The following is a 27,400-nucleotide window of genomic DNA, read 5'->3' as shown; positions in this document are numbered from 1 at the left end:
TTCAGTACAAAATTTCAAAGCAATCCATTTGATAGTTGTTGAGATATTTTAGTCTGACTCAAAGTGTGGAACCACCCAACAGACCCAACACCAGCATTGGTATATCCCTACAGCTACACCAGCAATAGTTTCACAAGGTGTCAAATTAGACATAAAACACAAAAACAGCTTCTGTGACTCGGTAGAACCTCCATCATTTTATCTTCCAGTTTTATCGTTTTCCTGTCTCTGTCTCTTTTGTCTGCAGTGATTATGATGACTGAACATTTTCATTATTGACATTTTCACATACATGTTTTTGTTCCCCCTGACGTGTCTTTCTGTAACAAGATGAGACAGCTTCTGTCCATTGACTTTCTCACTCAGATTATGTTTTGAGTCGATCGTAATGGGAATGTGAGTCCTGTCTGAGTATTGATCAGCTGCTCTGTCATCTGTTCCACCAGCTTTCTTTACTCCCAGAGCACAGGGAAACAATGACACACAGCAGAATTATCTGTGTGTGTGTGTGTGTGTGTGTGTGTGTGTGTAAAGCCTGAGAAAATCAAGCCATTAAGATCCTGTTAAGACCTATTAAGACTAATCAAGTGTCACTGTTGCTGATTGCACAGTATACAGTGTTTGTGTGTGTGTGTGTGTGTGTGTGTGTGTCCTCACAAAGAAAGAAAGGTCCTGTACAGCAAATCCTCCTCAAGTTTTCTTTCTGAAAAAAATAAAGGGGAAAAAAAATAGGTGTTGTATAATTAGAGATTATTTTGATCACGATACAATGTGGTTGTTTTGAGCTCACGACTCATTCTCATTCCAAAGTCATGAAATACCATCACTTTGTCAGTGATTTTCGCACAGACACATCAGAGAAAAGCCATCTTTCATAGAGGTATGATACACCAGGTGGCATCTGTTTATAACCTGGATTGGGCTCATGAGCTAGACAGTCCCTATTGGGTGGGCGGGAATGGCGGTGGATGGGTCCAACAAACACCCAGGAGCCCAGTGTTCACTTCCCATATAAATTTTGAGCCAAATCATGATGGGTTTTTTTTTTTCTTAACTCAACCACGTGCTTTTGTTGCACAAGGAAATAAACCTAAGGGAGATGTGTTTTACTGACATTGTAAGTTTATTTTGAAAATACTGTATGCATCTAAAAACAGAAACTGTCCATTTCCTGTGAAAATGGAAGTGTATTTTAAAAATATGCAATAGCCTACATTTAACAGTTGACATGGCGTCCCACAACATCAGCAACAGATGTACCCAGGATACCTAGCACGTCATATGTAGACGTCGATAGTCCACTGAACAAGCAGCAATATGTGAAGAGTTGGGAGTAAGAACATGTTTGAGCTCAGGTGTTTCTAACTCGTAGATAAGTATTTTTCTGCTTCTTTTTTGTATTTTTCTTTTCTTTTCTTTTTTTTGTTTTAAAGATTATTTTTTGGGCTTTTTGCCTTTAATCGATAGGACAGTGTGGAATGGGGAGAGAGAGAGAGAGTGGGGGGGATGACATGCAGCAAAGGGTTGCAAGCCGGAATCGAACCTGCGACCACTGCAGTGAGGCATCGCCTCTGTACATGGGGCACTGTAGAGTGTAGAGTGCTGCAACCTTCAGTCTCAACCACTAGGGGGGTGCTTGACTGTCATGACATGTCAGCTTCATTAAAAGCATAGCTGCAGATTAACGCAACAATAGATGTAAAAACACACAGAAACAACACATCTGTGATCAGTTCCCTAATTTTATTTTAACAGTTTTCTAAATTATTTTCCTCTTTTCCAATTTCTCGTTTTATTTCATGGAAGTGCAGTGTAAGTGCACTTGTCCTTTAAACTTAATAAAAAATAAAAGCTAATAAAATAAAAGACACCTGGTACATTTGTTACAGCTGTATCAGTTTATAGAACCGTTTTGAACAGTTAGAACAAGAGGCTGCACTGCAACGTGCAAATCACTCCTTCTCGTGGCTGCCTGCGCTTTCCCTGTCCTTGCGGCTGCAACTTGCGCTGTCTTCTCTTCTTCAAACTACAACACCCATAATTCATGTAGGAACTGCTGCAGCCAGTGTGCAGCTGGTGGGAGCTGCATGACAACTCAACAACCATGATTAGTTTTTAATGTTTTATCAGGCAATAACTACTCCAGACTCTGCTCTAGTGTAATTTTCGGGACAATCAGGGCAGGATTCAGGGTTCAGGACAACTGCTTTGATTTCGGGACTGTCCCGAAATTTTTGGCACAGTCCCGAAATCCAAGCAGTTGTCCTGAATCCTGAATCCTGCCCTGATTGTCCCGAAAATTACACGGAGGTTGCCGGGGAGGTCAGATACTTGCATGCTAGGGCAGACAGCTTTTCATACAATGCTGATGCTGGGCTCTGCTCTGTAGCGCTGCAGCTCTCCCACAACTCAAGCACAATCGTACGCCTACAGTCGGATTTTATAAAAGGCAACTCTGTGGCATACAGAAACAGTAAAGTTAGAGATTAAAAATGAGATTAACGCAATCAAAAAACATATCGTGTTAAATATGGCTGTAATTAATTATTCGCAATTAACGCAATAATTTGACACCCCTAATTTAGACACAGAGAGCCGGATTGGCGAGTTGTTCCAAGGTGCCCAATTTTCGGCCTCCTAGGGTAGACATATTGGTGGAAGCTTTTTGGTTTAAAAAGAACGAGGTGCCCTTCCGCCACGGGAGGGGCTGTTGATGACTTGTGGGAGGAGCTGTTGATGACATCGCAAGTGCTAGCCACTGGCGGTGGATAAACAGGAAACAGCTGATAGCAGGAATTAGCGAGCAGCTAGTAGCAAGAGGGAAACGCAAACCTGACAGACACTGTAAAGATGAGCAACTGGGGAGACAAGGAATTGCGCGCCCTCCTTGCCCTCGCAAACGAAGAGGCCATTAACCGTCAGATGATGGGGACGGTGAAGAACGGGCTGACTTACGAGAGAATCGTTGAAGGACTGACTAGCCGCGGCTTCCCTCGGAGTACGTCACTGTTTACTTCACGTGCTGAGCTACATGTTTTGTTACTTGCTCACAAGGCACATTCTGTATTAACAAAAGTAGGCAGGCGGCATTTTCCTGCACTCCCCGATTTTGTTTTTATAGTGCCAATGCTGAAAAAAGACTGATTGGGTTTTCCTGCAAATTTGCACAGTTCCTATTTAAAAAGGGCTAGTAACACATGAAGTAGCTTTTGATCAGCTATTACTTTTAGACAGATGGATCATTGATTCTGTAATGTTTGAATCATTAACTTGCACCTCTAAATACAAGAAATGCATATTAACAAAAAGGTAAAATGACTTTTAGACAGAGAGGAATGATGACAGACATGCTTACAACATTTACATTTTTCAAACATTTCAGCATTCACCAGGTTGGTATTTGTGGCAGAGTCCTGCACAGGTTCATTTTTGAAAACCTGCACCCATCCATAATCATAAAGCTCAGTACCAGAATCATCCCATTACCCGTCATTATGTCTAAGTCAAAGCCTGCAGCTTTGATTAAACACACACAGGCTACAGTCACTCACATTAAGCTGGGTTCTCCGTTCTCGAATGACGAATCCAGTGCCAGAAAAGTCTCTTTCACTGGCTGCGCTGGATGCCAGGATGGCGAAATATTCTGCGCAATCACTGCCAGGTTAGGAAACATTTTAGCATGCTCCTTCCACCACCATAAAACCTCATAAGGATTCTCCTTGGGTGTCTTGAACTCCATGTAGGCTGCCACCTCACTCTCGAGCTGCAGAGTTTCATCATCAGTTTCATCTGTCTTCCATGTTGGTGACGGATGTGACGACGGTGTCAAAGGTTCGATTTGTGTCATTGACCTTTGAAATAAAGGAATTGCAGCTTGATGGTAGTGATTTGTATGTCAAAATATTAAACGTATACTGCACATCTTTTTCATTTGTTTCATTCTTAAAAATTAAAAAAAAAAATTTTTGTTCTTACCCACTGTCTGCCTGCGTTTAGTTCATTTTCAACGGTGCTTGTACCCATGAATTTATATAAATACATTTTTTAAATGTTTTTACCCCTTTTTTCGGGTTACTTGATGGGTACCCAACCCGGTGCAGGACTCTGATTTGTGGTTCTGAGTGAAACATCTCAACGACTATTAGATGGATTGTCAGGGAACATGGTTCAGACATTACAGTAATGTGGAGGATGAACTTTTTTGAGGAGGATGAACTTAAGTAACTTTGATGATCCTTTGACTTTTCATCTAGTGCCATTGCCAACGTATGACCTTCCCATCCTTAAGCTAAACTTTGTGTTTTGTGCTACTGTTTAATACTACTGTATTAAATGAACACACAGTTTTATTAATCTGCTGTACGTTACTGTGTTTCAGGTCTCGGCATGGAGAACATTGGAGGGATATTCGTGGTCCTGATCTGCGGCCTCATCATTGCCGTCTTCGTGGCCATCATGGAGTTTGTGTGGGCGACGCGCCGCACCGCCGAGACGGACGAGGTAAACCTTCATCATCATCCTCCTCCTCCTCCTCTTCCTCTCTCGTCCTCCTCCTCCTGCCCTGCCCCCGGCCTCAACCTCAGCTCAAACACCTCAGTAGGTCATCCGCCTGTGTGCCTATCTGTCTGTCTGTCTGTCTGTCTGTCTGTCTGTGTGTGTGTGTGTGTGTGTGTTTATGTGTGTATGTGGGTGGGTGGGTGGGTGTTTTGTATGTTTGAGCAGCTGATGATCAGAATGTTCTTTATTCAAAAGTTCATAGAAAAAGTCACACTTTAACCTCTTCCAGCCTGCTGAGTGAGAGGTGAACTCTGGAGCAGAAAGGAGAGCAGAGGTCCACAGCAACAATAATGATAATAAACAGCAGATAGACAGCAGCAAACAAAAAAATAAAGAGAGGAAGCATCAGCAGGAGCTGAAAAACTTACTTTTTCTTATTTGGTGCTTTATTTTGAAAAGCCTGTCAGTAAAACTGTATCATCAGTTTATATCTCTCAATGAATATCTTTGATTTCACTAAATGTTTGTGTCTAAATTAAAATATGTTGCTGAACTGTTGTCTTTTCTAAAATATCCTCAGAAAGTAAAGCATCGTTTTGCCATAGACACACTGAAATAGCGACAGTTATGGCTACACCTGTACTCTATGAACCTGGGGTTACACCATGGTTGCATTGCCTAACCAACATTGTTGTAGTCAACAGCTGGCAACCACCTGTCATTCAAAGCAGCCACGCCCTTAATTATGAATAACTTTAAGCCTTAATCAAATGTAAATGAATGAGCTATGAATGCAAAAAATAGCTTTAGGTACTAAAACTGTTTTTGTACCAGGCTGTAGACATGTTTATTTCTGCTGTAAAATTGGGCATCTTCACACTGGGGTCTTTAAGGTTTGACTCACTCTTGGAGCCAGCCTCAAGTGACCATCAGAGGGACTGCTTTTGGTACTTGGTACGTCAAATACACTGTGCTCAACCTGACCACACCTCGGACTGTATGGGTTTTGGCAGCTGCAGTAGTGGGACAGTCACATGTTGCAATAAATCTCAAGCAAAATCATACATATTGTCTCTTTTGTCCAGATCTAGGTACAAAAAGGACTGAATGCAGGTATTTTTTGACTGGAGAAGTTTTAATATACAACTTTGTACTCGTTTTTTTCTTTGACATCTTAAAAGTACAGATACCCAGCACTGGAATTAAAACGTACTAAGATGAAACTGTCCCCTCTGTCAGAAAGAAAACCGTTGTTGTTTTTATCTTGCGTAAACAGAAACATTTAATTCTTGAAAAAATATGAGTTCTCAGTATTAGAAAGTTTCATCTGCAAAACAATCTGTTCTAACATAGAGAGACCATTAAAGCTCAATACCTCAAAATCACCCAGAATGCAGACAGAAACTTATAGTTCAAAGATCACAAAATGTAAATCAGTGGAATTGAGAGTTACAGGCAGCAAGAAAGTGCATTGTGTTGTAGCACTTGTGCACATGCACATACGTCCTTGTGTAAAAAGTATTAATTAATGTGGTTTTTAAAAGAAGAACCTGAACTAAATGTCACTGCTGATAAAATAATTAAAATTCCAGCCTAAACAGGAAGCTGAGTTGTCTCTCTCCCTCTCTCCACATACACACACTGTATTCCAGCAGTCAGTCTTCCTCAGTCTGTCTATTCGTTCGACCTCTGCAGATACAGTTTTTGACTTTTATTCGCTCTTCATTTATCTGCCATTTATTTGACTTTCTGCTCAGACTGTTTATATAGGACAGGTTATAGGACGAATTCTCTCACACACACACACACACACACACACACACACACACACACTGAAACATATTCACAGATAGCACTAGTTTGAGGTGGGAAGCTGCAGAGCATTAAAACACAATCAGATAAAAAGCATAATGTGTCAAGTCTTACTCACTCACACACATATGTCCTCACTCTCTCTTTATGTTTTCTTGACATGACCATATCCAGAAATTGTATAAATACTGACATTGTTTATTTATATTCACGTTGTTATTACATTACTGTAATATTTAACAGTTTAGAAAATGTCGGTTTTTCAACATGCAAGAGTAGATCTAACTTTTTTTTTTATTATGAACACGACAGAGTTTTGTTTTATGCGTGTGCATATGTGTGTATGTGTGTTTTACCAAAGAACACAAATAAAATAATTGACAATAAGAAGTGGACTTCAAAAAATAAATAAATTATATATGTACAGTACAGGCCAAAAGTTTGGACACACCTTCTCATTCAATGCGTTTTCTTTATTTTCATGACTATTTACATTGTAGATTCTCACTGAAGGCATCAAAACTATCAATGAACACATGTGGAGTTATGTACTTAACAAAAAAAGGTGAAATAACTGAAAACATGTTTTATATTCTAGTTTCTTCAAAATAGCCACCCTTTGCTCTGATTACTGCTTTGCACACTCTTGGCATTCTCTCCATGAGCTTCAAGAGGTAGTCACCTGAAATGGTTTTCCAACAGTCTTGAAGGAGTTCCCAGAGGTGTTTAGCACTTGTTGGCCCCTTTGCCTTCACTCTGCGGTCCAGCTCACCCCAAACCATCTCGATTGGGTTCAGGTCCGGTGACTGTGGAGGCCAGGTCATCTGCCGCAGCACTCCATCACTCTCTTTCTTGGTCAAATAGCCCTTACACAGCCTGGAGGTGTGTTTGGGGTCATTGTCCTGTTGAAAAATAAATGATCGTCCAACTAAACGCAAACCGGATGGGATGGCATGTTGCTGCAGGATGCTGTGGTAGCCATGCTGGTTCAGTGTGCCTTCAATTTTGAATAAATCCCCAACAGTGTCACCAGCAAAACACCCCCACACCATCACACCTCCTCCTCCATGCTTCACAGTGGGAACCAGGCATGTGGAATCCATCCGTTCACCTTTTCTGCGTCTCACAAAGACACGGCGGTTGGAACCAAAGATCTCAAATTTGGACTCATCAGACCAAAGCACAGATTTCCACTGGTCTAATGTCCATTCCTTGTGTTTCTTGGCCCAAACAAATCTCTTCTGCTTGTTGCCTCTCCTTAGCAGTGGTTTCCTAGCAGCTATTTGACCATGAAGGCCTGATTCGCGCAGTCTCCTCTTAACAGTTGTTCTAGAGATGGGTCTGCTGCTAGAACTCTGTGTGCCATTCATCTGGTCTCTGATCTGAGCTGCTGTTAACTTGCGATTTCTGAGGCTGGTGACTCGGATGAACTTATCCTCAGAAGCAGAGGTGACTCTTGGTCTTCCTTTCCTGGGTCGGTCCTCATGTGTGCCAGTTTCGTTGTAGCGCTTGATGGTTTTTGCGACTCCACTTGGGGACACATTTAAAGTTTTTGCAATTTTCCGGACTGACTGACCTTCATTTCTTAAAGTAATGATGGCCACTCGTTTTTCTTTAGTTAGCTGATTGGTTCTTGCCATAATATGAATTTTAACAGTTGTCCAATAGGGCTGTCGGCTGTGTATTAACCTGACTTCTGCACAACACAACTGATGGTCCCAACCCCATTGATAAAGCAAGAAATTCCACTAATTAACCCTGATAAGGCACACCTGTGAAGTGGAAACCATTTCAGGTGACTACCTCTTGAAGCTCATGGAGAGAATGCCAAGAGTGTGCAAAGCAGTAATCAGAGCAAAGGGTGGCTATTTTGAAGAAACTAGAATATAAAACATGTTTTCAGTTATTTCACCTTTTTTTGTTAAGTACATAACTCCACATGTGTTCATTCATAGTTTTGATGCCTTCAGTGAGAATCTACAATGTAAATAGTCATGAAAATAAAGAAAACGCATTGAATGAGAAGGTGTGTCCAAACTTTTCGCCTGTACTGTATATTTTAAAGTAATAAGACATAAGAACGGTGACCATATATTTCCCCCCACCACCTAGTTAAAATGTTGGCATTCTATGTTCCACGGAAACCACAGATACATTACATTTGTACGTTTCAGATGAACTATCAATGTTTCTAAAGTGATGTAGTGAATGAGCTGACTTGGGATGGTGGATGGTGTATAGTTGAGACACCTGCCAAGATGCAGACCACTGTTAGAGACCAACAAACAACAAAACCAGTTGTAATCTAGTGAGTCATTGCTCTGTTTCCAGCAGATTCTAAGCCCAAACATGGGTGTTTTAAAGTGACCCATCGCTGTTTCTCTACTGTGGATAATGCCATGAAAAGCGCTTGTTTTTTTACTGAGATGTCGCTGTGTTTTCAGCTGAGATTCTGCCTCCAAAACCGTGTATTTTCAGCCATAAATGATCTTTTCAAAAGCATAGCCAAGTATTTTTGTGCCTAAACCTAAGCACACATTAACTACGCCATTTTTGAAATGTAAATTTTAAACATACTGCTACATAATAATGTGCAAATGAAACATATTCATTTTTTGCAGAAACGTACAGTGCCAACATTTTTCTGGTGCTTAAATATTCTTAATATTATAAATAGGAATGTAAGGTCATGTTTCTTCCTCTCTCTTTCAGGTCTCTGTTTGTCAGGAAATGCTAACAGAGTTTCGGAACGCTGTCTCCTGTAAGAAGAGTTCTCGCTCTCGACGCCGCAGGCCACTGAGCAGCGCTGGTGGCGGGGTCCTACGTCACCCGTCCCGCCTGGCTCTGGCTGCGCCACGCCCCATCCGCCTGGTCCGTGAGATGCGTCTCAGCAACGGCAAACTGTACAGTGGTACCGGCTCGCTGACGGGTGGGCTGGGGGGAGGTCTGGGAGGAGGTCCTGATTTGGGCCCAGGGCCACAGAGGCTCTTGGAGGACCCACTAGGCGCTAACGCTACCACCAGCACGCCTCCTCCCCCTCCTCCAGCATCGGCACTGGTGGCTCCTCCCGCCCCACTGCGCAGCTTCCTGCAGGGCTGCAGCCATGTGCGCATCTGCCAGGAGTGCCGGCGGATCCAGAGCCTGAGGCCAGCCACGCTCACACCTCCCCCACCTCCCCCTCCTTCATCATCCTCCTCCGCCTCCTCCTGCTCCCGGATCCCTCCTTCTGGAATGACGTCGGGTCACCACCTCCGCCACAACCCCCACCACCACCTCCACTACCACCACGGCTCCATGTCACTGCCCCGCCTCCCGCCGCCACCTCCTCCGATCCCAGCAGACAGAGCCGACAGCGATGGAGGTGAGGGGACAGGGAGCCCACGACGGGCAAGTACCAAACCGCCGCCACCACCTCGGCCACTGCCTCCACCCAAGACACCAACACGCCCACCATCAGACTTATTGTCAGGGCACAACTGAGCAGAGACACACTGTGTAGGCCATCATCAGAGGGGTCAAAGATCGTGGTTTTAAGCCCTCTGTGAATTTTACTTTTTGGCCCCAAAGATGCAGCTGAAACAGTCCAAACTGGCCTATCAGCAGGGGTGGATAGAAGAAACCATTTGGACCCATTTGCAGGGTTATTCATAACCACAGCGCCACTTTGGCTCAGTGGATCATACCAGAAACCTTTCCACAGGGTTGGACAGATTAAACCACTTTGACCTGAGTGCAGGGAGGATAAAATCAAATGTTATATTTCAGATTAAACCAGCTGAGGTGTTTGGATCACAGGGCTGCAGAGGACGGACAAACAGGAAGTGGCTGCCAAATGGACACCATCCTGGGGGCTTATTTGTTGTGCCCACATTCAGTCCCTCACCTCTTGCCTCGGCCAATCATCACGCTCCGTGCCAAGTGAGGAGGACCCTTTCTCTTAATGTTTGAATACTGAAGCAGGTGTTTGTATAGAGGGAGATCTAAACACACACACACATACACACACACAGTAGCAGAGCAGCTGTACAGTTTCATGGTCATATGTCAATCATTTGGACGTCTCTGGAGGATGTAGCTGTTGCTGTATGTGCAGACGTCTGAAAAACTGACCAACCGGTGCTGTGATCCACAAAGCAGACACACAGATGCTTCATTACTCACCTGAAGTATACGAAGCTGTGCTGGGTAGGGCCAGTTCTTCTTTTCCATGTAAAGGATAACTCAAAATAAGACGGTCTAAAATATGACACAAATGGACAGGGAGGAGACAATGAAAATACTTCTTCCCCAAGTTCATTATTTTTGTGTAAAAAGGTGGTTCAACTGTTGATTAGATCCTTGTTTGAGCTGTCTGGTTACACAGCTTTAACAGTCAACCAATCAGAAACTAGTAGGCCTGTTTTCACTTACTATGGCATTAATCATTTTTAGCTCCTGTTTTTGAAAGAATAGGTCAACAGTTCGGGGAATATGGCCATTTGCTTTCTTTCCATGTTTTAGGTGTTCAGATGGATATCAGCCTCTTGTCTGTGTGTTTAGTTTGGAGAGTCAGGACGTGCTTAGCTTAGCTTAGCACAAAGACAGGCCTGATCTAACACAAGCCTGTCAGGGGGCTTTTGACGACGTTTGGCAACCAATCAACAGGACATCACAAAGAAATAGTTCCACCATGTATCTCACCTAAAATCACACACCGTTTTAGCATTTCTGTTTGTGTACAGATTTAACAAACAAGATACCAAGTGTTTATCTGTAAGTTTTAGAGGTGGTAGTAGGTGTAGTTTCTAACTTTTGACAAAAGCAGGTACTGTAGGGTTGAAATGGTGTACAACTTTCAGGTATACCCTAATATTAAAATGTACTGTGTACATTTGCTTATCTAAGATATTTTAAAAAAAAATCTCACCTTTATTCTTTTTTTTTCAAAAAGAAGTCTTTTTACAAACTATCTCCATTAAAAAATGGTTTCAAGTTGCAAATATGTGTAACACTGTCTAATGTGCATATAATAAAATTACTGTCATGCACTCTAAATTTAGGCCAATCAGAAGAAATAGATACGTTCAAGGAGGATTGATGGAGCAGGACAACGGTTTGAAAAGAGCAGTAATCAAAATAGCCTTTATTAGCAAAAGTGCCACCTTTAAGTGCAAAACACGGATATTTCAGATATGACTGAAAACTTCTTTTTCCTTGTATCAGAAATTAGCAGCACTCAGAAAACTGCACTGAATAATGGTTCAGAACACTTAATAGAACAGCAGAACACTTCACAGTGTGAATTAGTAAATATGGGCCCAAAATAATAATCAAAAAGAATAAAGTCCAAAAAGAGTCCAAAAAGTCAAGTCTGGATTAAGTCAGTGTTCACAGTTTGTCCTTCTTATGTTCTATGTCGTATCTGTATGAAGAGATGTTCTTTCCAAAGCACAGTGAAGCTCCCGCTGACGTCACACCCTCCACGCGTGTAGGCCTGCGTCCCGCTCCACGATCCACCGGTCTAGGCTCTGGCTCACCGTAAGAATCCACTCATACAAAAAAAACAACCTGCATAGAGCAGTAGTAGTATCTCTTTTAAATAAATTAGTATTTATCTCTTTAATCTCTCTTCTTCATGCATTTATCTTTTTATCTATTTATCTTAACTGTACAGTATTAACTCTCTTTTTATCTTAAATCAGTGAACATGAACTATTCAATGACAAAGTATCATATACAGCTGCACAAAACTTTTTAACAGCCAACACACAATTATGTGTCTATATATGAATTTTAAATGTTTTTTTTAAACCCATCACAGCTTAGTGTGCACAAATCATGAAATGAATGACTTTAAATCATGTTTTTACCCAAGAAAATGAAATGAATTACCTTCTGTAAGCTCAAGTGCTCACAGCTGCGTGTGTTTTACCTCAACAACCAGCTTTCTTAGCTGTATAGCATGTGCTAGCTCAATTAACACATACATCGTTTTTTTTCCCACAGAAATACACAATAGAATACATTTTCAAACTCAACACACGTTTATCAGTCTCCGGTTGGTTTTTTTTAACACTATCTCAGAAGCATAACTATACGTGGTGGAGCAGGGTATGAAATTAACAAAATATTTTGGGGGCAATTTTGGCCCCCACGGTCTAAAAAATGGGGGCATTTTCAAAATGTTTGGGGGCCATCAAAAAATTGTAATTATGTTCTAACAATAAGCACATGAAAAGCAAAACCAACTAAGATAGTGTCTTCAGTCTTCAGTAGAAACCACTATAAATGAAATAAATAATGGGTTACATAAAGTTATGGTTGCAAAATATCACTCAGATTTCCTATAATTTAACCAGTTTAAATGTGATGATTTAACCATTAATCTACTGACAGCAGTACTAATGTTTCACCACATTACAGTTACTTATACTGTTAAAAAGGCCAAATTACTATAAATTCCTTAGATGCAATCCTGGAAGTAAGTTAATTTAAACTTTAACATTCATTCTACCTTAATTTTTCATTAATTTGTCATTGTGTAGACACAGATCAACCAAGAAATGGTTAATTTATACTTATGGTACAGCAAAGCCCCCTCCCCTTCTCTGTCAGATTACTCTCATGTAATCAGTGTAATCTCATTGATTATGTCTGGAAAATGAGTTGTAGATGTGACAGTAAATTAATTTAATAAAAATAAAATTATACTTCTCATACTAATTATACTACTAATGTCAGATTGTAATACTGTTAAAAATATAAATACATATAGTTGTTTCGAAAACTTGGGGGCAATTTTGGCCCCCGGAACATGGCTTTTGGGGGCATTCTTGGATAAATTGTGGGCCAAATGGCCCATGGCCCTTGCTAATTTCTGACACTGCTGGTGGAGACATATTCAAGAAAATAAGCAGGTAATTAGCTGTGGTCGGCATTGCTAGTATGCTACGCTAATTGCTACTAGCATTTACTCACCGGAGTTTTCGCTCGATAAAAATCAATATCCACACGGTCAGGTTTGGCAAGAAAACCCTCTCTTCCTTGCACGGAAGTCCTCCGAACTGATAATTCGAACAAAAATGTAGTTTCAACAACTTTACAGGCAGTTATCAACCTTATCAAGCTCACTTGTCTATCGTGTAGTGCTCTGGTTTGCATCAGCGTATGAAAAAAAAACGAGAACAGAAAAAAAAAAACAAGAAAACTAGGGGCGCTGCCAGCATTTGTGTGGGATTAATGCACACCCTGCTGGTGAAAATAAGCAACTACATCTAAAATCTTACTAGGCAGTAGCTTTACACATTGTCAAGCTGTAAAATTGGGGATTACACTGTGTGTGTAACTAATGGGCGTTACATATGGTAATAAAATCTTTGTTTAACCAGAAATAGCCCGTCCATTTTCATTCCTTTAAGAGTAATTCTGACTGATAATAATAATAATAATTATGTAATACCGTGATACCATAAAACTGCAATGTTTTCTGAGACAGTTATCGTACTGAGAAAATCTCATACCATTGCAACCCAGGAGCCAGGCTAGCTGTTTCCCCCTGCTTCCAGTCTTCATGGTAGGCTAGGCTAACTATGTCCTGACTTGAGAGTTATAGCCTGCTTTCGAGCATATTTTCCAAAAATGTTGAACTTTTCCTTTATATAGCCGAAATAGCTTTGCTTAAAAACCAAATCTGACATGAATAGTTTACAAAATCGTGATTTGTGCTGAATGATACAGCCAAATTTCTGGTCCAACTGCAGGTGCTGGCTCTGGCCCAAAGCTGGTCAGACTTTGTAACGACTGGAGCTTATTTCCTCAAACCCAAATCCAGGCCAAAACTGGCGGCCATATCTAAGTTAGAGCCATCTGACATTTGGAAATACAGTGCCACATTACAGCCGAGTGTGCCGACACTCAGTTCAGATCTTTAAAAACGTTGTTTGGTAAATCAGGACTGTAAGGGACTGTATGAAAGTTATTAGGGGCAACTCTTTTGGCTGGAGGGTTGTCTTTTAGATGTTTTTAGGAAAGCCTTTTCTCATTTTCTTACAGCATATTTATCATTTATTTAAGCGAGATTTATTGTTGTATATTGTGTTCTAATTTTCCCCCTAAAGTGCCAATTTGTGACTATTGTGAAAATGTCAAGGTTTGAAATAGAGTAAAAGATCATAAATTTTTTTCTTTGTACTGTATTTTTTGCTTTGAAACCTTTGTAGCAACACAGTCCTGTTACAGTGTATCATTTTGAGACTCTGAGGGGAGGGTGTTGCTTTTTTAAAAAGGAAAACATAACCTTCACCCCCGCTCACCGATCTAATAACTTTCACACAGTCCCTAAAAGAAGAACTCCCTCAGTGCAGCTGTGTATAATTTGGGTGAGTATTAAAGCTGTTTTTGGCCTCAGTCAGTGGAGCTCAGACATGTACTGTACACACACATTCACAGGTGAACTTGGAGGGCAAACTGCAAAACTAAATTTGTGATTGTAATTTCCGTCCTGTGTCCAATCTTGGCTTATTTTATTCTTTTTTTCTCTCTCTCTATTTTTCATGGTATTTTTTTATTGTCATGATGATTCAAACGCCATGCCTGGATATCAGAGCTCAAAAGTTACCTGTCAGCTGCCGACATTCTCCGATATCCCTACATCAACAAATCATGTTGACCCATTACTCGACATAAGTGCTGATATTGTCAGTTCTTTGTGTAATTGCTTTACAGTCGCCTGCCTGCAGGGTATGAACAAAAAGGAGCAATTGTAAATCAACGCCTGCACTTGTTTTTAATTTAGTCATTCTTTTATTTAAGATCAGTGCCTGTATTTTTTGTTTGTTATTTTTGTAATTTTTGGCATGGAAATGGTTTAGAAAATAAGCCAGCAGCATCCAAGTCAAAGAAATTGTTTATGAAAATGTGAAAAATGCACAGGAATGTTATTGTAAAATGTGCGTGTGTGTGTGTGTGTGTGTGCACGTGCGTGCGTGTGTGACGATAAAGAGTGATTCCTGTTGTATGTTTCATCATTTTGTTTGCTGTTTTATTTTTTTCTGCTCCTCCCTCTGATTTGTACCAGCAGTGCTCAGCTCATCCGTAGGACAGAGACAACAGACGGATTATTATTCTAATGATTCTATTGTTATCATTATTATTGATATTGACGTGTGGGGTGACTGTAGGAGGGGACCGGCCCTCTGATGTTCAATATATAGACACACGTTTTGAATAAAAAAACAAAACAAAAAAACAGTCAATGTACCAAAAAGTCTGCTGCTGGTGAAGTTTTCATTTATCTGACCTTCATCCTTTTCTTGAAACAGCCACACAGGTGTGTTCAGGTGATCAGATGTAGAGGTGGGCAGGGCTGATGTCACAAAACTTCATCTACTTAAAAGCAACTACTGATTTAAATGTTTTATACAGTTTATTCATGTGTTTATTTTTCATCGTGTCTTAATCTGATGTTGGACATGCGGCTCCAAAGTCTTTTTACAGATATGTACATGCTACTGGGACCAGATATTTATTAATTGTTTTATTTATTTAATTTATAAATCATGCTTTTTGGTCAAATTCAAAGAGCTCTTTGGTGGGAGTGTTGTCATCTGTCTTCTTTTTCTGAGTCGTGAAAATAGGTGTTTATTTTAGTGAAGATTAATTCATTTATTCATATTCTGTAACTGCCTCCCTAACTGCTGTTGGGAGGCAGGAGGGGCTGGAGCTTATCTCAGCTGACATTTGGCACCTATGGCCAATTTAGTAGTGATGGCCAAATGAAGCCTCATGAAGTATTGTCTTTATTTTATGAGCCCACTAGATGGCGCTCTTGGTTTGTAGAGAGAGGCTCAAAGAATGGCAATTCAGTGTGCTTTCAACCTTTTGTTGAACAAAAATGCCATCTAGTGGGCTCATAAAAGAAAGAAAATGATTCATAAGGCTTCATTTGGCCATCACTACAATTTAGAGTTACCATTTAACCTAACCTGCATGTCTTTGGACCATGGGAGGAAGCCAGAGTACCCGGAGAAAACGCACGCTGACACGGGGAGAACATGCAAACTCTGCCTATAAACCCTCTAAAAAAGTATATATTTAATCAGATAATTCCATATTTGCATATTTTAACATCAAGTTTGAGAAAACTTGTAATACAAAATCTTTATGTTAGTAATCAACTGGGGAAGTTTCACAGCGATATCTATTAGTCATAATTTTTTTACCCTATTTACCTGTAGTGTTACTTTTTGTCTAAAAATGTTTTACAATACATATCTTTAAAGGTTGTTTTCTATTTTTATTTTCAAACTCTGAGCCAAAAATCTCCACTTCTGTAGCACTTACATCCACTAAACCTGTTCCCCGCTTACACAAAAAAGATTCTGTATCTCCCGGGTTCTATGTTGCCCGCTCAACCAAGCGGGAAACATAGAACCCTTTTTGTATAAGCGGGGAACATAGAAGTTTTTTTGCAGGGTTAAGTGGGGAACATAGAACCTGGGAAACAAAGAACCCTGGAAACATAGGAATGCCACATTTGCATATTTAAACATTAAATTAAAATTAAATTAAATTTCAGACAACTTGTTATACATAAAATATTTGTCTAAATGTAAGTAAAAAACATAAAAGGTTTCATGGTGATATCTATAACATAAAAGTTTTTACCCAACTGACCTGTAGTACCTCCTCTTAAATACCTGTATCTTTCCGTTTAGCTTGTTGTGTTTGTTGTTTACAGTTTGTTTTGTTATGTTTAGTTTGATTGTTTGCTTTGTTTTGTTCTTTGCAGTTTCCTATTTAAGTTTTTTTTTAGTTTTTATTTAATTTTATTGTTATGCTCATGTGTGTTTGTTTTGGTTTGTTTAGCTTGTGTGTTTTTAGTTTAGTGTGTTTTTGTTTTGTCATGTTAGTTACAGCATGGCTTTTGTTTTGTTTTTATTGTAGTGCATTTTGTTTGTTTTTTCTGTTTGTTTGGATGTTTGTCTGTTTGTTTTGACATTCTTCTGGTGGTATTCTGTTTTTGTTGCAGCAATTTTTAAATTGTGTGTTGTTTTTTATATTTTGTTACTCTCAAACTTGTTTCAGTATGGTATTTAATTTAAACTTTGTAGCTTTTTTCATGAAGTCAGAGATTCATAGAGATTTATCTTCAGAGAGTTGACAGGGATCATGAGTTTGTGTTAATGTTGGTAAGAATATCAGACTGCAGTTGCTGATGTAACATCAGTATAGAGCCAGCAGAGGGTGGTGCAGGCCAGAGAAAGGATTGAGAGTGACGTTCAAAGGGCTCAGCATCAGAGCTCAGAGTAGTTAATCAACATAAACACTAATAAGAATTGGTTTTCTTTGTAGGTAACTTTAATAAATAATGTAATTGGATCAATGTAAATGAAAGACACCAGAATATGTTGCAGAATGCTGTTGTTCAAACCTTAAAAACACATCACAGTTTACTTCAGCTGCCTTAATGTCTTCAACCAGCGCTTCAATCAGCAAACAATAACATTTGACCTGCATGACTTACATTCAAGATCACACCTGTCATCTTATGTTAAAAGTTGTAATAGTTTGCACAGTTAATTCCAACTAATTACAACTATTTTATTTATTCCTCCAAGCTCAATGTAACATTGAGGAAAACATACATCAATACAGTAAAAAGGATATTTTTCCATTTTTAGAGGTCAGTCGAGTCCATTTACAGTCCCTTGTTTAGTTGATTGTTTTTTGTTTTGTTTTTTTGTTTTAACCCAAGAATTGCCACCTTAACATGGTGGAGGGGTTTGTGTGTCCCAATGGATCCTGGGAGTTGGGTTGTCCCCTGACAGGGTCTCCCAAGGCAAAGTGGTCCCAAGGGAGGAGCCAGACTAAGAGCAGTTCAAGAAGACTTCGGTGACACAGCACATTCAGGGAAAGAGTAAGTCGCTTGTTATGTGGACACCGGGACCCCCCTCTGGAGCCAGGGGGGCAGGGGCTCACCAGCAAGCATCTGGTGGCAGGGCCTTGGGCCATGGGGCCCAACTGGGTTCAGCCCCAGTGAATGACATGGAGCCACCACCCTGTGGGACCACCACCTGCAAGGATTGGCATTGGGGCCAGGTGCATTGTGTGTCACGGGGCAGACAGGGGTGAAGACCTGGGTGTGCTGATCCCTGGTGTTGCAGTAAATAATTTATTCTCATTCAGAAGCACATGTCACGTGCACTCACTGTCAGTCCTTATAACTTGGCACAGGTGATAGCAGGAAACATCTGAGTAAATAGTAATAGTAAATAAGAAGATGCAGTGCACATAAGAGGGCTGCATTGGTTCTTCTTAATCTAAATCTGAACCGTTACAAACAACGCCTTTTTGGTGAAACGGTGGATAAAAGACGTTTGTAATGTTTCAAATGAAAATAAATTCAAAGAAGTAATTCAACCCTCTGGTGTGCGGTGCATCTACCTTTTTACTATAAAATAATTTTGTCTGTTGATATGATTCATTCACACAGTTTTATAAGAGCTCATTTACAGCTGAATTGATGTGTTCATGAAGAACAAAATGTTCAATACTGCAACTGTGGGAAACAGGTGATAAATCTGTGATTCAAACAGACAGACGTCATTTATCTAATCCAGCCTGTAATCGTGCTGCGGAGCCACAGAGCTGCAGACATCATTGACTGAAGGCTGAAAGATGTCTCCTGACCTGACAAACTGAGACATGAACAGATTATGATACAAACAGAACTGGGTCACATCAATGATGGTGCTTATACGTTCAGATGTAACAGACTGAATTTAAATGAAAGAACAGTCCAACATTTACTCTTGTCACCCAGAATCAGAGGTTTCATTTCTGTGAGTTCAGAAATAGGTCAAGGATGTGGTTAGCTTAACTTAGCCCAAAGACTGGAAGTGGGGGAAACTGCTGGCTCAGCACCGCCAACAGAGACAATATATGAATTTATGACATTGCTGTTTTGGATTGCAACATTCTGCCCCTCTCTATCAACACATTTTACAAGTTTATCCACCTTTTAAATATGCACCAGTTTGCTAAGAGAAAAACAGCAATGAAAAAACACACACACATCAAACTGTCAGCTTCATCGAAAAAATATGGGTTGAGATTTGGACTGGAGGAGGCATTTTGATGAAGAAAAGGTGTTATAAAGGCTTCTGGAAACAGAGTTTTTAACAGGTATTTAACGATATTCTGGCACTTTTTTCTCTTTAATGTCTCTTATGTTGTTTCCCTGAATTTGGCAGTACATCCAACCAACCTCAGAACAATGACAATTACAATGACATACTGCTGTCAGGTTAAAGGACAACTTCAGTATATTTCAACCTGGGTCCTATTTCCCCATGTGTATGTGTGCGTATGATTCATGGGTACAACTCATTCTAAAATTGGTTCAGTATTGAGGGAGGCGGATGCAACCGGAGCCGCGAAACGAGCTAAAATGGTAACGGGGGCAAATACGTCCCGTATAAGTTTGAGCATTAAAAGTGCTTTTTTTTCGCCACTGACTGGTTCAGATTGCCAGTGCTATGAGTGGAGTCAGCTGTCAGTCAGTGTTAGAGCAGCAAGGGGGAGGGCTGCCCCGCTGGGTACTGTAAGTGAGAATGTGTGTATGAAGTGTGTGTTTTTTCGCCACTGACCGGTTCAGATCATCAGTGCTATCTCTGTGAATAGCATACTAATGGTTTCAAACATTGTTTATATAACATTACCTCCACTGTGTCTGTAGCTCTCTCTACTCGTGGGGCAGCCGTTTTCTTGAGGAAGAGGTGTTTCGGGATTGGATGTCTTCTCTTCTTCGGCTGGCAGTAGTCATCTTGGGAGAAGTGAGCACTGCAGACTCGATGGTCTGCAAGGCGCAGTGTCTGGACAGGAATGTTAGCATCCATTTGTAGCACAACTAGCCACAACTTCAGCATCTCGCCGTCCGACAAAGGCAGCCTATGAAAGCTGTACGGGGTGTTGTGTGACATCCTGTTCTTGCGGGAAAAAGGCCTGTTTATTTGAGCACTCCAAAAACTCCAGTAACAGTCCAGGGGGTAGCACATAAAAGACTCCGTCCTCTGACTCTTCTAGCGTAACACACACACTTCATACACACATACACACATACTCACTTACAGTACCCAGCGGGGCAGCCCTCCCCCTCTCTGCTCCAACACTGACTGACAGCTGACTCCACTCATAGCACTGGCAATCTGAACCGGTCAGTGGCGAAAAAAAGAAATTTTAATGCGCAAACTTATATGGGACGTATTTGCCCCCGTTACCGTTTTAGCTGGTTTCGCGGCTCCGGTTGCATCCGCCTCCCTCAATACTGAACCAATTTTAGAACGAGTTGCATCCATGAATCACACGCACACATACACATGGGGAAATAGGGCCCAGGTTGAAAAATACCGAAGTTGTCCTTTAAGACAGTGGCATGCAGGTGAGCTTCCCTGAGACGTTTTCTGATGGTTTGTGCAAACTATTTGTTGCATGGTCTCAAACTATCTGAAGACGCTGGATATAGAGGTCATGAGCTGGTGCAGAGCTACATGTGGTCTGTGGTTGTGAGTAGTGATGGCCAAATGAAGCCTCATGAAGCATTTTCTTTATTTTATGAGCCCACTAGATGGCGCTCTTGGTTTGTAGAGAGAGGCTCAAAGAATGGCAATTCAGTGTGCTTTCAACCTTTTGTTGAACAAAAAGTGCCATCTAATGGGCTCATTAAAATAAAGAAGATGCTTCATGAGGCTTCATTTGGCCATCAGTAGTTGTGAGAGCCCGGTCTCACTCCGAAGTCATCGAAATCCGGCACTTGGGTGGTGACTTGTGCTGTCAGACACTGACAAAAAAACAAAGCCATCCTTTAACGTCAGCATGATATGCGGCCGGTCGCTGTTATAGTTTAACATTGCTTGGCAGCGTCAGAGGGAAACACAGAGGGACAAGAACAAAAGTTAAGGTAGCCAAAGTCCCAGTAGGGTGGGTGTTCTTCTTTCCTAAACTCAACCAAGTGTTAGTTGTTGAAGGAAAAAAATGCCAATTTGCATTGTTGTACTGATGTAGTGCGTTTATTTTGAAAGAGACTGTATGTGAACGGTAAATTTCCTGTGAAAATGGGAGTGTATTTTGAAAGAAGACAATGCATATAACAGGCAGAACTTGACACGGCGTCCCAGGCCGTCAACAACCAAAGCACCAAAGGTACCTTGCACGACGTATCTGGACGTGGAAGGTCCATGAACAAACATCGATATGTGACGACATTGGAGTGAGAATGTGTTGGTTGTGAGGCTGGTTGGATGTACTGCCAAATTCAGGGAAACAACATTGAACACAGCTTTTGGCAGTAAAATGAACAATCAGTTTACAGGCAGCAGCTCTGATGGACATTCCTGAAGTCAACATGCCAACGGCACACTCCCTTAAAACTTGGGACATCTGTGTTATTGTGTTGTGTGATCAAATTGAACATTTTAAAACAGCCTTTTATTGTGACCATCCCAAGGCACACCTGTATAGTAATGATGCTGGATTATCAGCATCTTGGTATGCCTCACATGTCAGATGGATGAATTATCTTTGTAAAGGAGAAGTGCTCACTAACACAGATTTTAACAAATTTAACAAATTAACAATTTTTAAAAATATCTATGGAGTGCATGAAAAAAGTTTTAGATCCTTCACATAGGCCTTAGGGCTGCTGTGAAACTACTAGTGATGGCCAAATTAAGCTTCATGAAGCATTTTCTTTATTTTATGAGCCCACTAGATGGTGCTCTTGGTTTAAAGAGAGAGGCTCAAAGAATGGCAATTCAGTGTGCTTTCAACCTTTTGTTGAACAAAAAGTGCCATCTAGTGGGCTCATAAAATAAAGAAAATGCTTCATGAGGCTTCATTTGGCCATCACTAGAAACTACGCCTACTTTGGGCAACAAAAAAGTTTGTCTTGGGTGCAATAGACAAACAAGATGGGATGGCAGAGGAGATACCCACACACCAATGTAACTGGGCTAGAAAACCACAAAAAGCACATTTTTTGTGCAAAATGTCTTGAATAAATAGACTATTTTTGCATTGATCTCAGCCTATGGACGTTTTTGTGGCTTTCTAGCCCAGTTACATTGAATTTAACTTAAGCCAAGTGTTGTATTTAAATTTTTGTTCAGTATACTTTGCAGAAAAGGTTTTGAGAAATATCTGTGCACATTTTTTTTCAGTTAGATATTGCTGCTGTGAATACTTGTACTCCTCCATTGGAGGTTGTAATGTTGTAAGCGACATGAGTTCATGAAGAAATGTTTAACAGAATCTTTTCAGGACAGAAGCATTTGAGTCTCCTGTGAAGTAATGCAGTGAATGCAGTTTCCATTGCTTACTGGTATCTACATTTACAGTTCAGATTTTTCCCTTTGGCTCATATTTGTAATAATCTCCTTGTTTTGTCTGTGCATGTGTGTGTATGTGCTCTCCCTCTCGTCAACAGACAGTGATCTAATTGCTGCTGGGAAAAAGAGGTGACTGTGGACAACAATTCATGTTTCTACTGAAAATGCTGACCAGATAAACTGTATGATGATTTCATAAGAAAATGAGGTAAGTGATAGAGACGCATGTCTGTATCATAAAATGCTTATAGGAGAGAAATACTCTCATTACTATAACAAAGTCATCGTTTTGTGTAGTTGTATGAAAAGTGCTCTACTTTGCAACATTTGAAGTTGCATCCATACAGAGTAAGAACAAAAGTCACCTGAAAAAGTCCTGATAAAGTGTGTGAGAAAGGATCAAAAGATAAAAGAGGAATCAGCAGCTGCTGGTGTGTCTGCAGCCGGTGTTTTAAGGTGAAGATGAAAGACTCAACAATATGACTGTGGTTTGTTTGTTTTTTACCTTAGGCAAGATATGACGCTGCAATAAAACTTAATATCCATCTAGATTTTCTAGAAAACTACATTATATTTCCACCAGCAGGATGGAGCCATCTTACAACAGGCTAGCTAGTGATGTCACTGGGATGGTTGTTTACTATAAGCGCTACTTCAGACTAGTTTAACTAATTTTTAACCTTAAAGGGTTTGTTCAGGATGATTGAAGTGGGGTTGTATGAGGTACTTATATGAAGCTCAGCGTAAGTTCAATCAGGAAGACTTTCTTTGCACGTAGGCTACTGACCTGTTGCCAAACCCGGTCTCACACCATTTCTTGTCGTATTCACATTTGTTACTGGCCAGCCCTTCGCTTTAAGACGGTGGCCGTGTGGGTGTGATGTAGTAGATGTTGTGGGAAGTAAAGCGGCGTATAGAGTGTACGGACAGGAATGCACCGTGAAAATAGTAGTGTTCATGCTATGGGTGGTTGCAGTCTGTTTACAGTGTTTAGACAGGCTCCAGTCACAGCATAGTCTCTGTGAGAAGGCCCTGCGTTATGTTATGTTATGTTTTCCTGCTGTACAGGAGAAATAAATGTGCTTCTGCACAGACATCAATCCTCATTCTTCAAGCAGAGCTGGTCCGGACTCCTGGAGCTAGTTACCAGCAACGAGCCAAGTTGTAAAGATAATCTACAGAAAACCAGTGTGTTCCAACTACGGTTCGGAGCGCCAGACTGGAGAAGGTAACACAGTCTATCACAGTTAGTCAACAATCATCACCCCCCTCCCCCCTTAAAAAAAAAAAAGAAGATGTTTTTCGTGTACTAATTTTTAACAACCGTTTATGATCTCAAACACGTGTACATGTGTAAACGTGAAACTATGGATTCATCACCCTCCTTAAATCATACCATCTCTATGGGGTCAAATCGCCAAAGACTTACCACATTTTTCATTCATATGTGCACATGTAAATAAATATTCTTTTACTATCAAAAAAAGTCTCTCCTGTTTAAGTCAGAGTATTGCCTTCAGCAACACATTCTCACTCTGACTTTGTCACATATTGACGTGCTTGTCATGGTCTTTCCATGTTCAGATACGATGTGCAAGGTACCCTGGGTGCGTTGGTTGTTGACGTTCTGGGATGCCGTGTCAAGTTCTGCTTGTCACATGCATTGTCTTCTTTCAAAATATTCTTCTGTTTTCACAGGAAATTTACAGTTTACATAAAATCTCTTTCAAAATAAAAGCACTATTTCGGTACAACATTGCAAATTGATGTTTTTTTCCCTCAAAAACAAAAACACGTGGTTGGGTTTAGGAAAAAAAGAATGGGATGTGGCTTTAATATCTTACGGGACGCATACACCACAGTCTCGCGTGAAAGTCAGTGCTTGTTGGACCCATCCACCAACACTCCCTCCCACCCCACTCGGACATTTGCCCTGTTAACTTTCTTCCTTGTCCCCCCACCTTTTCCCCTGACGCCGCCAGGCACCTTTAAACTATAATGGCAACCAGCCACGTATTATGCGGACGTTAAAGGACTCAGAGTGAGACCAGGCTCTGAGTAGATGGCTGGTTGCGCCCCCAGTTTGGAATAGCAGGCTGGAGTCCCACCAGGGAAGCTCAACATGACATTGCTTTGGACAGGGGTTTATATCAAAATATATTTTAGCCACCTTAAAGGAGGCCCACTTAAAAAAATCAATATCAGTCTAAGTGGACACTATATTGAGGATTTTTTCACAGCTTTATCTTGCTGTCAGACAGCCCTTTTCTTTGACATTAAAGTTTTTCAACTGTAAAACTTCTATATTACTGTGCCGCTGCTGCCACACACTGTATTACTCTGCAGCTCAGACAGGAAGTGCTGTTGTGAGGTCAGACGTAAAAGAAACTTTTCTTTGTTTAAACAGCATAGAAAAACACAAGCTTTTGTAAATACTAGTATTTCAAACAAAGTGCATGGTTGACATTTTTTTCCTTTAACAACAAACACTCATGGTTACGTTTTGCCGACACACACACAGGGTTGGGTTTAGGAAAAAAGAACAGGGTTTTGTTTTACAGTCTTACAGGAAGCAAACACTGGCCTCCTGGGCCACCTTAACTTTCATTGATGTCCCACCATGTTTCCCGTGACGCTGCCGGGTGCCATTAAACACTGGTTAATCTTTGGTGTCTTGATAACGGTCGACTGTAGATTTAATGGCTGAAATGAGCAGAAATACATGCAGGAAATGAGACAAGTGCATCACCCATAAGGGGCAAGAAGAAGTGAAAAATAAGTACTTCTCTTTCACTTCCCTCAGAGGAGAATATTTTCTGTGGAGTTCTCTTGCTAACTGCTGAACCCTGCTGAAAACAGTTTGCGTGTGAGTGCAAACACACCCAAACCCCAGTTTCAAATGTTTCCATTCTGATGCATTCCATTATTCCCTGCTATAATTTTCTGATAATTAGATCCCTACAAGTAAAATTGTACTAATTAGAGAAAACTAGAGACAGAGGTTCTGAGACAGTTTAGAGTTTAATACTTATCATGAGTTGAAAAGCTGTTTTCCTTAAAAGAAATGCATTATTTTAACCCAACGAAATATTCAGATATTTTTCAAGACTAAATTCCTAGATGGGCTTAATTAGATGTGTAAAGCCTGGAAACAAACTGTATGTTTTGTATGTTGAGTTGATTAACGATAGAATTTGAAAAGCATTTACCAAATTACAGCCAAATAACATTGTTTCCCACAGAAAACTGTCATCCCTCTTATGTCCACACTAAGTGGAACGTTTTTTTTTTCTGTGCATATTTTATTTTCTTGAGGCAATGATAATAAAAATCAGTGTTTTTTTGAACAAAGGCCTCTACCAAACAGTTGACTTGCCACTTCATGGTATTTGTAAAACAAAAAGAAAAAACAAAATGACAAAGCATATACTGTTAAATACTTGTAATATGTTAGTATATACCAACATATATCAAAATGTTGCCATGGAATTAATATTATTACCAGTGTTATTTCCAGGTATTTATTCTAGATATTTAATAACAGTACTTTCACACAGCATCTCACAAATTATGAAACAGGTTGCATAAAAAAATCAATTTAGACAGTTTTTTCTACAACTACTGGTATTTGAACCCAGGTTCACTGTAACCTCTGACTTACCCATCTCACTGTTAAGAAGCAGAAAAATAAAGAAGCGTGAATTCTTTCTCCATCTGCAGCATGTTAGTCTGGAGGTTTAAACTTGTGTCCTCTCACAGAGTTGGTGACTAAAACTAAACTTTCATCTCCATCTGAGTTCAGACTGTTTACTTACAGCACAGCTACACTCACAGATAAGTGAGCCTCCTACCTGCCTGTCAAACAGCATCAAACCATTGACCTTCTCTAATCTGGACTAAGTGGGTTCCTGCGGAGATCAGCTGTGAAGACTGGTGGCCGGAGGCGGCTTGCTTCGCTGCCGTTAAGCTAATAACAAGCGGAGCTAACTGCTAACAGCCACTGCTGCAACTTACAGACTCCACAAATCCATTCAGCAGCTCCGCCATTCACAGTCAGACACACACGGCTGATTAGTTACTGCTGAATTACAGCTCACAACTTGCACCAGTGGCTGGAGTTTACCAGAATGTCGCTCAGTAAGACCTCTGAAACTATAACATGTCAAAAAAATATGCCTGTTGAAAAACCCACCACACAGAGCCCTCATGTCTGGAGTGACTTTTTGTTTCTATGTTTCTGTGATTTCTGTGAGCTGAAAGGGCATACTATGTAAAGACACAGTGACATCTAGTGGATTTATTTTAGGCATGACATGCCTAAACTGAATAGTAGAGATAGCTCAATTAGGTTAAGTTAGGTTCAACACATTTTTCATTAAGTGTTAGAGACTCAAAATGTATTCTACCTAATGGATAAGCATAATGTTAAAGGGTTAAGAAATTAAAAGGCAGAAATAAAATGAAAAATATGTCTGTCGAAGTTTACAGTTACGCTTTCACAATCTAACTGTGCCAGTAAGTTCCCAAAACTTAAACCATAGTATCTTAATCTAATGATAGGAATGAAACTGAGCTTTGACTTGAAGGAGGTTATTTTAAAGTAGCAGAAGACAAGATTAAAAAGAGAGAAATACAGAAAACAGTAAAACAAAAACAAAAAATAACCCCCCAAAAATAATAATATTACCATGAACACAATACATTTTTAAAAAGGCAATAAAACAGAC

General features: G+C 40.4%; 1 protein-coding gene across 2 annotated transcripts in view; it reads left to right on the top strand.

Moving 5' to 3' along the window:
• The window catches only part of LOC117263687 (glutamate receptor ionotropic, kainate 5-like), a 417,373-nt gene extending 401,820 nt beyond the window's left edge, over positions 1-15,553 (top strand). Inside the window, exons 20-21 of one of the 2 annotated variants that reach the window (XM_033637282.2) lie at positions 4,379-4,500; positions 9,022-15,553. In XM_033637282.2, the coding sequence (XP_033493173.2) occupies positions 4,379-4,500; positions 9,022-9,789 (890 nt within the window). In that variant the 3' untranslated portion in view covers positions 9,790-15,553. Of the gene's footprint in view, positions 1-4,378; positions 4,597-9,021 lie in introns of both variants that reach the window. The other variant, XM_033637280.2, reaches the window with a different exon arrangement.
• Positions 15,554-27,400: the final 11,847 nt, after the last annotated feature.

The sequence above is a fragment of the Epinephelus lanceolatus genome, chromosome 16 (genome assembly GCF_041903045.1).
Source record: "Epinephelus lanceolatus isolate andai-2023 chromosome 16, ASM4190304v1, whole genome shotgun sequence".
Classification (NCBI taxonomy): domain Eukaryota; kingdom Metazoa; phylum Chordata; class Actinopteri; order Perciformes; family Serranidae; genus Epinephelus; species Epinephelus lanceolatus.
The sequence above is the reverse complement of the archived record's forward strand: the minus strand, read 5'-3'. Positions and strand labels throughout refer to the sequence as shown.